Here is a 10,727-nt window from a genome sequence, read left to right on the forward strand (position 1 = left end):
AGACCCTGACTCCGGGGGGGGGGGGGAATGAGACCTTAACCCCCCAGGCAGAGGAATGGGGGGGCAAGCGAGACCTTAGTGCACTATATAGGGAATAGGGTTCCATAGGGCTCTGGTCTAAAGTAGTGCACTATATAGGGAATAGGGTTCCATAGGGCTCTGGTCTAAAGTAGTGCACTATATAGGGAATAGGGTTCCATTTGGGACTCAGTATCTTTGTTCTTGTCAAGCAGCACGTTGTGGAGCTAGAGTAGCCAGTAGTTGTCCATGTTGTAAGTGGGTGGTGGTTGTGTTGCTAATCGAGTGGTGAACACAGACAGGACAACAGTAACCCTTTGCAGGGTTAGCACCAGGTGCTTAAAGAATTTGGCACTCTGAAATTCAAGTACTGGAATACCTTGAAAATCACCCATTTTCTCAACTTGAGAAAATGTTGCAAATTCATTTCCTAGTTTCATTTCCTCACATGCTTCGCACTGTGGTTGCCAGACGAACTCGCTCATTCCACCCACACTGCCACTCAGCCAAGCAGGTCAGATCTGACCAACTTCACATCGAAAATGCCGGGCAAATGTAGATTCAATCTTGCCTTTTGTGCATATGGAAAATCTCTTGTCTCTTTTTTTTAATTTCAGGTCATGAAACATGAGACCAACACTTTACAAGTTGTGTTTTTATATTTTTGTTCAGTATAGTTTACCCACTGTTTTATTTATAACTGATGTTTCAAAAATACATCAGACTTTGACATTGCAGCGTGGGAGAATGACCCTTCATGTGGCTCTTCAGGGACAAAAGACACAACGTTGCATCATGCGCTGGTGCCAGTTCAGACATTTTCCCTGTAACAACCTGCGGAGCTTTTTTTTTCCAATCGCCTCATTTACGGGGCGCCCGTGATATTCCGATCCAATCGCCTCATTTACGGGGCGCCCGTGATATTCCGATCCAATCGCCTCATTTACGGGGCGCCCGTGATATTCCGATCCAATCGCCTCATTTACGGGGCGCCCGTGATATTCCGCCGTGTTCCTGCCATTCTGGTGTCTGTTTTCCTCACACAGCCCACCCGCCCTTCTCCCGACTGGCGACATTAAAGCTGCCAGTCTGAAGTAAGATGCATTTTTTCCTAGCTATTAAGTAGTAGATTCCCAAATGCACAATAAAAAATACAATACAGGCATTAAGCTGGAATTGTATAGTAATATGAATAGATGTTCACCAGTAGGCGTGTCCCCTAACTCTGCTCATCACTTCTCAAATTACACCATCACTACTGACTTACCACTCATGTATGTAGGAAATAAGTAGTAAATCAATGTATTATTGAGTAGAACTTGTGAGGTAGTGAAGAATAGTAAGTTAGTCGTTTTGAGGTTGTGGCGATATATACTGCCATCTGGTGGCGACTACAAACAATTGCATAATAGGAACTATGGTCCTTGAACATAAATATTAGTGCTTGAAAAAGTACTTGGAAAGACCTTGAATTAGACTTGCACACTGTCTGTACGAACCCTTTACTCATAAAGGAGCCTGGATGCCAGTCTGTTTGTGCTATTATTCCACTACTTACCACTGTCTGTATGAACCTTGCTGTTGTGTTCAAGACATGGTCTATTCACATAGTTTTCTGTAGACTATGCAAATATTTGTGATGCTGGAAGGAGAGAGATTTGACAGGTAGTGAAGTGCAGACAGTTCAGGGGAAAGCAGATGCAGATTACCTTGATGTGGTATTGCCAGGAAGCAGAACAAGCATTGTGAAGATGTTTAGCAGATACAGTCCACAAACACGCATATGATGACACACATAGAAAGATGACACAGACAAAGTGAAGTTACTCTTGAGATTGCTGGATTTACTAGAGCACGTTTAGGGAAATGTACCTCTACGCTTAGTGCTTTCTTTGCGGTATTAACTCCTACAACACACACAATGTTAACTTATTCTTATACAAACACATCCAAAATGATGGGAAAACTACTGGCATCCCAGTGGCGCCCATAGGGGTCAATGTTTGACCTCTTATTGGCTAAACCATAAAGCCAGAGGTCAATCTGATCTGTCCCAGGCCACACCCTGTCTAGGGTCAGATGGTGACCCTTGTGGAAAGCAGGAATGTCCCTATTAATGTCCACTGGAATGTTTTGTGAAGCATCCTGGAATTCCTGCCGTATTACCGCTGCTGTGTTGTGATAGGTTGCCTGGCTACCCGGCCGAATGCCACTCCACGCCCACAGATGTTAGTTTATTTTCCGCTATGAGGCTGGATCTGAGTACCTCCCCGCTGATTTCAAGACTGCAAAACCCATTCTAATCGTTCTGATTTGTCCCATGAACTAAACTGGTGGGTTGGGTCAAAGCCAGAACGTTGGTAAAGGGGCATTTTTCGAAAATGTGCTATTGGCTTTGATACTGATTTGGTTACAGATGATCCAATCGCTGATGACTTTGTTTTGTAGATTACAACAACACTAATTTCCGATTGAGTCGTCAGGCATGTGATGGGTGGATTAGAGAGGTTGAGAATGTCTTTCATTAGGAAGACTGGTAAATCCCAAAAACACAAACCAGACAGCACTGCTGTTTTTGGAGGGTTTTTTTGTTGTTGCAGTCTGCCACATAACATGTTCCAGAGACTGAAGATGGCATAACGGCTGCGTCTCAAATGGCACCCTATTCCTTTTATGCTCACTGGTTGAAAGTTGTGCCCCATCTAGCGAATAGGGTTCCATTTGAGACTTGGCCCTTCTCTTGGCACGTTGGCTAAAATAGAAACGGACTGGGACAAAAATATGGCAACAGAAACATGCGTACTAAACTAGAACAAACACAACCATTTCTATATTATGTCTTGACTAAACCCCATTTCTTTGTCTTGTTTTCTCTCCAGCTCGCTGCGATGCTCACCATCCCCTTCTGGCAGTGGTTCCTCACCAAGTTTGGCAAGAAGACAGCTGTGTACATCGGCACCTCTGTAAGACTTAGCATACCCTCAAGAATGATCACACACAAAATGCCTTAGTCCATGGAGGCATGCTTTATTAGGCCAGGGCCTTGGATGAGGAGACACTGAAGGCAACTTATTTCATACAAAGCCTGACAGTGGAAAGGCATCATGCCTTAAGGTGTCAACATGCTTCTGATTGGCTGGCGGCTAGCCTAACTCAGCTAGCTGATCCAGACGAGTGACCTTTGCTTGAAAAACGAGAAAAAAAGTGGCAATGGTAGTCTTTGTCCATTTTGAGACACAGTAGCCAGTATACACTTCCTAAAAAAAAAAAAAAACAGAATTAATGTAACTCAAGAAATCTGACATTAATTTGGACGTTTTTTTCGCCGAGATCTTAATCGTGCAATTTTACATCGATCTAAACGAGTCGTCTCTTGTTAAATGACAACTGAACAATCTCTACTGTTTACCAATCACAGACGAAGCAGCGTAGACTTGGGCTCTGAAAAATCCCCAACCAAAGTCCAAAACCGTCACAATAAATGCACGAACTCAAGCGTTTCGGCTGGGAAGCATGCGGATGCCTTTCTTACTCAATGAAGACCAAGCATCTCCAGGTCATTTTTATTGTATCTCAAGGACCACGTTAAATGGATACTTCAGGATTTTGGTAATTTAAAAAAATTACATTTTATTTAACTAGACAATTCAATTAAGAACAAATTCTTATTTGCAATGAAGGCCTACCCCGGCCAAACCCTAACCCGGATGACGCTGGGCCAATTGTGCGCCGCCCTATGGGACTCCCAATCACGGCCGGTTGTGATACAGCCTGGAATCGAACCAGGGTCTGTAGTACCGCCTCTAGCACTGAGATGCAGTGCCTTAGACCGCTGCGCCACTCGGGAGCCCAATAAAGCCCTTTATCTACTTACCCATAGTCAGATGAACTTGTGAATGTCGCTATGTTGCTATTTGCAGTTTGAAGGATGTTGCTAACTAGCATTAGCGCAATGACTGGAAGTATGGTAACTGCTAGCATGCTAGTAGATAGCACAATGACTGGAATTATGGTAACCGCTAGCATGCTAGCAGATAGCACAATGACTGGAAGTATGGTAACCGCTAGCATGCTAGCAGATAGCACAATGACTGGAAGTATGGTAACTGATAGCATGCTGATAGATAGCGCAATGACTGGAAGTATGGTAACTGATAGCATGCTGATAGATAGCGCAATGACTGGAAGTATGGTAACTGATAGCATGCTGATAGATAGCGCAATGACTGGAAGTATGGTAACTGATAGCATGCTGATAGATAGCGCAATGACTGGAAGTATGGTAACTGATAGCATGCTGATAGATAGCGCAATGACTGGAAGTATGGTAACTGATAGCATGCTGATAGATAGCACAATGACTGGAAGTATGGTAACTGGTAGCATGCTGATAGATAGACTTCTAGTCATTGCGCTATGGTAACACTAGTTAGTATTGGTTCGCAAAAATACCTCTAACTTCCTTCATACTGGATGCAGAGACATAATGGTGTCCACAAGTTCATCTGACTCTGGGAACACCTTCCTAATATTGAGTTGCACCCCCTTTGCCCTCAGAACAGCCTCAATTCATCGGGTCATGGACTCTACAAGGTGTCAAGCGTTCCACAGGGATGCTGGCCCATGTTGACTCCAATGTTCCCCACAGTTGTGTCAAGTTGGCTGGATGTCCTTTTGGGTGGTGGATCATTCTTGATACACACGGGAAACTGTTGAGCGTGGAAAAACCCAGTAGCGTTGCTGTTCTTGACACACTCAAACAGGTATGCCTGGACCCTAGTACCATAACCCACTCAAAGCCATGAGGTAGAAGAAATTGTCCGTAGAGCTCCAAGACAGGATTGTGTCGCGGCACAGATCTAGGGAAGGGTACGAAAAAATGTCTGCAGCATTGAAGGTTCCCAAGAACACAGTGGCCTCCATCATTCTTAAATGGAAGAAGTTTGGAATCACAAAGACTCTTTCTAGAGCTGAGCAATCGGGGGAGGAGGGCCTTGGTCAGGGAGGTGACCAAGAACCCTATGGTCAATGACAGAGCTCCAGAGTTCCTCTGTGGAGATGGGAGAACCTTCCAGAAGGACAACCATCTCTGCAGCACTCCACCAATCAGGCCTTTATGGTAGAATGGCCAGACGGAAGCCGCTCCTCAGTGAAAGGCACATGACAGCCCGCTTGGAGTTTGCCCAAAGGACACCTAAATGACTCCGACCATGAGAAACAAGATTCTCCGGTCTGATGAAACCAAGATTGAACTCTTTGACCTGAATACCAAGTGTCACGTCTGGAGGAAACCTGGCACCATCCCTACGGTGAAGCATGGTGGTGGCAGCATCATGCTGTGGGGATGTTTTTCAGCGGCAGGGACTGGGAGACTAGTCAGGATCGAGGCAAAGATGGCAGAGAAGAATGGGAGAAACTCCCCAAATACAGATGTGCCAAGCTTGTAGCGTCATACCCAAGAAGACTTGAGGCTGTAATCGCTGCCAAAGGTGCTTCACCAAAGTACTGCGTAAAGGGTCTGAATACTTTTTATTTAACCTTTTTATTTAACTAGGCAAGTCAGTTAAGACTAAATTCTTATGTACAATGACGGCCTACCCCGGACAAAGCCGGATGAAGCTGGGCCAGTTGTACGCCGCCCTATGGGACTCCCAATCACAGCCGGTTGTGATACAGCCTGGATACTTATGTAAATGTAATATTTCAGAGGTTTTTTTTAATATAAATTTGCAAAAAAAAAATCTAAAAACCTGTTTTTGCTTTGTCATTATGGGGCATTGTGTGTAGATTGATGAAGGGGGGGAAAAAAACGATCAATTTTAGAATAAGGCTGTAACGTAACATTCTGTGTACATTATTGGTGATAAATGTTTTCTCTCCTCTCTGCAGTCTGTGATCCCCTTCATGCTCCTGGTGGTGTGTGTGAAGAGTAATCTCATCATTACCTATATCGTGTCGTTCGCTGCTGGTGTCGGAGTCGCTGCTGCCTTCCTGTTGCCATGGTGAGTTGGAGTAGCTGTCTGTCCCTCATCTTTCTGTTTCACTGTTTTCCCCTCTTTTTTTATCACTGACTGGTTTCTCTGTCTCTCTGTCTGTAGGTCCATGCTGCTAGACATGGTGGATATTACTGTCTGTCTCTGTCTCTCTGTCTGTAGGTCCATGCTGCTAGACATGGTGGATATTACTGTCTGTCTCTGTCTGTCTGTATGTAGGTCCATGCTGCTAGACATGGTGGATATTACGCTGCTCGTCGTCTGTCTGTAGGTCCATGCTGCTAGACATGGTGGATGTTACTGTCTCTCTGTCTGTAGGTCCATGCTGCTAGACATGGTGGATATTACTGTCTCTCTGTCTGTAGGTCCATGCTGCTAGACATGGTGGATATTACTGTCTGTCTCTGTCTCTCTGTCTGTAGGTCCATGCTGCTAGACATGGTGGATATTACTGTCTGTCTCTGTCTCTCTGTAGACTAGGTCCATGCTGCTAGACATGGTGGATATTACTGTCGTCTCTGCCTCGCTGTAGGTCCATGCTGCTAGACATGGTGGATATTACTGTCTCTCTGTCTGTAGGTCCATGCTGCTAGACATGGTGGATATTACTGTCTCTCTGTCTGTAGGTCCATGCTGCTAGACATGGTGGATATTACTGTCTCTCTGTCTGTAGGTCCATGTTGCTAGACATGGTGGATATTACTGTCTCTCTGTCTGTAGGTCCATGTTGCTAGACATGGTGGATATTACTGTCTCTCTGTCTGTAGGTCCATGTTGCTAGACATGGTGGATATTACTGTCTCTCTGTCTGCTAGGTCCATGTTGCTAGACATGGTGGATATTACTGTCTGTCTCTGTCTCTCTGTCTGTAGGTCCATGCTGCTAGACATGGTGGATGTTACTGTCTCTCTGTCTGTAGGTCCATGCTGCTAGACATGGTGGATATTACTGTCTCTCTGTCTCCAGGTCCATGTTGCTAGACATGGTGGATGTTACTGTCTCTCTGTCTCTCTGTCTCTAGGTCCATGCTGCCAGACGTGGTGGATGACTTCCAGGTCCAGAACCCAGAATCTCAGGGCCACGAAGCCATCTTTTATTCCTTCTATGTCTTCTTCACCAAGTTTGCCTCTGGAATCTCCCTGGGGATCTCTACTCTCAGCTTGGAGTAAGTTTACCCTTCACAGATGGACACTTTGGCCCTTGGCCCCTTGCGGCCCCTTTGTGCTGTACATATTCATTTAGATATCATCAGTCAGGAAGTCTTACTTTCCCAGTCTGGCCAAGTAACAAAAACATGAGGATAAGCCAAATCCCACTTCAAAGCACAGGATTGCTTCTCCGTCTGAATTAGTCTTCTTTGATCAAAGTCCTGTGGTTAATTTCATTCTTTATGATTTCTTTCTTCTCCTTCCCTCCATCTGTAGTTTTGCAGGGTATATGACTCGAGGTTGCACCCAGCCTGAGAACGTGGATATAACCCTGAAGGTTCTGGTCTCCGCGGCGCCCATAGGACTCATTCTGATTGGCCTGGTCATATTCCGCTCTTATCCAATCGACGAAGAGAGGAGGCAGGGCAACAGGAAGCTGCTGCAGGAGCAACGGTAAGACTTGCATGTCTGACTGGGGAACTCGGGCCTCGTACCCCAAGCATTTCCTGTGTGTGCATATATAACTGGATTAGATAGATATACCATAGGCATAGACCTGGAAATATTGCCAAATTGTTTACCATTTATAAGATCACTTAATGCTTTCAGAAGCACTCACAGGGTTCAAACGAGGTGCTTAAAGTATTTGAATTTGGCACTATAAAATTCAAGTACTCGAATACCTTGAAGATCTGACATTTTCTCAAGTTGGTACCTGAAAAATACTTAATGAGAGAACAGAAAATTATCAAATATGTTTATGGAATATATATATAACAACAAGTGTATTGTTCTTGTAAATTTCCAGGCAAACAAGTTTTATTTCCTCATGTGTTTTTTTGCTCTGGGTACCAGGTGCTCATTCCACCCTCTCTGCCACTCAGACAGGCAGGTACATATCAGACAGATTATGCTCCGCCAAACATCACATCGATGGCTAAAATGCCGGGCCTTTTTGTGCCTATGGAAAATTTCTGCGTTCTTTTTATTTCAGCTCATGAAACATGGGAACCAACACTTTAGATTTTTATTCATTATAGTTTACCCACCTTTTTATATACCGTTACATGACTGGACCGTTTAAGGTGCAAAAAAATACGTCAGACCAGGACATTGTGAACACGGATGAATCAGCCCTGAAGAGCCACATGAAGGGGGGGCACAACGCTGCATCCTGCGATGACGCCAGTTCTAAATTATTCTAAGCTTTTTCCGCCAATCTCCTCATTCACGTGGTGCCTGCTTCAGCCGTGTTCCTGCCGTTCTGTTGGCCTGTACTCACACAGCCCATCCGCCATTCTCCCGACCGCCGTCACTAAGGGTGTGTTCGTAAATTCACTTCTGGCTATCTACTCCGATTTCAGAGCACTCTCGTCTGAGTGTACCAGAGCGCTGAATAACTGATGTATTTACGAACGCTTCAACATCCCTGTTGAATATGGCCGGTGTCAGTAAACGTCGGCAAAAAAAAGCGTAATTAAATTGTTCCCAGCAGCACAGTAACAGTCACCAACGCTCTGGATAACATGAAAACAGCCTAACCAGCTCTGATAGCGTGAGTAAAATCGTCAGAGTGAGGTGTTCTCTCATTTGTGTCTGGAAGTAGCTAGCAACCTAGCCAACATTAGCCAGTTAGCTTGGGTGCTTGACTGTTACAGTCAGAACGCTCAGAACAACAGTCAGAAACGCTCTGATTTTACTAAGGACCCAGAGTCTGACACACTGGAGGCAATTTACAAACTTACCCTAAAGCTGCCAGTCTGAAGTAAGATGCTTTTTTTCCTAGCTATTAAGTAGTAGATTCCCAAATGCCCAATAAAAAATACAATACAGGCATTAAGCTGGAATTGTATAGTAATATGAATAGATGTTCACCAGTAGGCGTGTCCCCTAACTCTGCTCATCACTACTCAAATTACACCATCACTACTGACTTACCACTCATGTATGTAGGAAATAAGTAGTAAATCAATGTATTATTGAGTAGAACTTGTGAGGTAGTGAAGAATAGTAAGTTAGTCGTTTTGAGGTTGTGGCGATATATACTGCCATCTGGTGGCGACTACAAACAATTGCATAATAGGAACTATTTACAAATTGATGGTCCTTGAACATAAATATTAGTGCTTGAAAAAGTACTTGGAAAGACCTTGAATTAGACTTGCACACTGTCTGTACGAACCCTTTACTCATAAAGGAGCCTGGGTGCCAGTCTGTTTGTGCTATTATTCCACTACTTGCCACTCCTTGCCATGCCTGGTACCCAGGTTATTTGTTGTGAACTGTTCAGGTATATGGACTGCCATTGTCTGTCGTGTGTAACCCCCGGGTCTCTCTGTTCTGTTCTCACAGGGAAAATGAGGCAGACTCCGAAACCGACTCCACAGAACTGAACAACATGGTGTAGGTTCTAGAACACTCACGGATCAATGGGGTGACCGATTGTTGCTTGCACTGGGTGGGGCTAATGAGGGGGCTGGGACCTATCACGAAGGAGATACTGTTTCCATCCAATCACACTGCTGCTTCAGATCTCTGAACTTCAAAGGATCACTAACATAAGGCCAAAAAAAAAACAGAAAACGTTTCTAAAACTGTAGTTCCGTATGGCATGGAACGCCAACATATCTTACCCCTCCGTGGCAAATGACTGACGGCCTTCCTGGTTTAAGTCCCGCCCACTTCAGCTATGACAAATTTTCCCATCAGACGTCACCCGCTCTGTTGTCAGTGTTGTTTTTGGGTCAAATCTAAAATGGCAACCCATTTCCTAGTGCACTGTGTGGGGCTGTGACGGCATAATGGGGACTCTTTAAGGTGTCATTTGAGACCTTTTTTTGATGTGAAATGAATGTTGCACAGAACCTTAATGTCATGGGTACAATGTGTAGTACTGTTGTGTTCCATTTGTTGATGTATATTGCCATAACTTTATCTATTTGAAGGTTTAAAACTTGAAAATCTCTAATGACTTTAGACACGGCACTAGAACAATTTACTACAACCCTCTTTTTCTAAGGTCGAACGCTAAATAAGAGCCTTTTTTAATTTAATTTAATTTTTTTGACTGGTATCAGTTACAAAAGCCAGACATTTAAAAAAAAAAACATTTTTGATAGAATATTTCTACAACTGCTTTGAATATCAAATGTTTCTAAGTGTATACAGACTTCAGTTTGGTACTGTCTTGACCGGTAGAGCTCTGACTACTTTGTACTGTCTCTGACCCTGCCTTACGCCGCCTCTGACTACTTTGTACTGTCTCTGACCCTGCCTTACGCGCCTCTGACTACTTTGTACTGTCTTAACCCAGCATCAGTCCCAGTATCTGCATACTGTTAATTCAACACTTTTTTTTTCTCCCTTTGTTTGTTTTGTTTATGTACATATTTAGCAATATCTGGAATAAGTTAGATTTGGAAAAATGTAGTTAATTTTAAGACCTTGTCTACTATTTGACACACTTTACAAGGAAGTGAGATCTCTTATCAGTTTTTGTTTTACAAGTGGTGTGTTTCATGCAGTTTGAAACCAACTCAAACGTTTCCTTCCTCACTTTTCTATGGGC

At 43.9% G+C, this 10,727-nt stretch overlaps 1 protein-coding gene across 1 annotated transcript in view; it reads left to right on the forward strand.

Annotated features, from left to right (window-relative positions):
• The window catches only part of LOC106589088 (MFSD2 lysolipid transporter A, lysophospholipid b), a 28,895-nt gene extending 18,520 nt beyond the window's left edge, over positions 1-10,375 (forward strand). The window contains exons 9-13 of the mRNA XM_082970277.1: positions 2,898-2,981; positions 5,908-6,020; positions 7,033-7,176; positions 7,436-7,612; positions 9,512-10,375. Coding sequence (XP_082826403.1) covers positions 2,898-2,981; positions 5,908-6,020; positions 7,033-7,176; positions 7,436-7,612; positions 9,512-9,566 — 573 coding nt within the window. The 3' untranslated portion in view covers positions 9,567-10,375. The remainder of the gene's footprint in view (positions 1-2,897; positions 2,982-5,907; positions 6,021-7,032; positions 7,177-7,435; positions 7,613-9,511) is intronic.
• The last annotated feature ends 352 nt before the right edge of the window (positions 10,376-10,727 follow it).

The sequence above is a fragment of the Salmo salar genome, chromosome 27 (genome assembly GCF_965601325.2).
Source record: "Salmo salar chromosome 27, fSalSal1, whole genome shotgun sequence".
Lineage (NCBI taxonomy): Eukaryota > Metazoa > Chordata > Actinopteri > Salmoniformes > Salmonidae > Salmo > Salmo salar.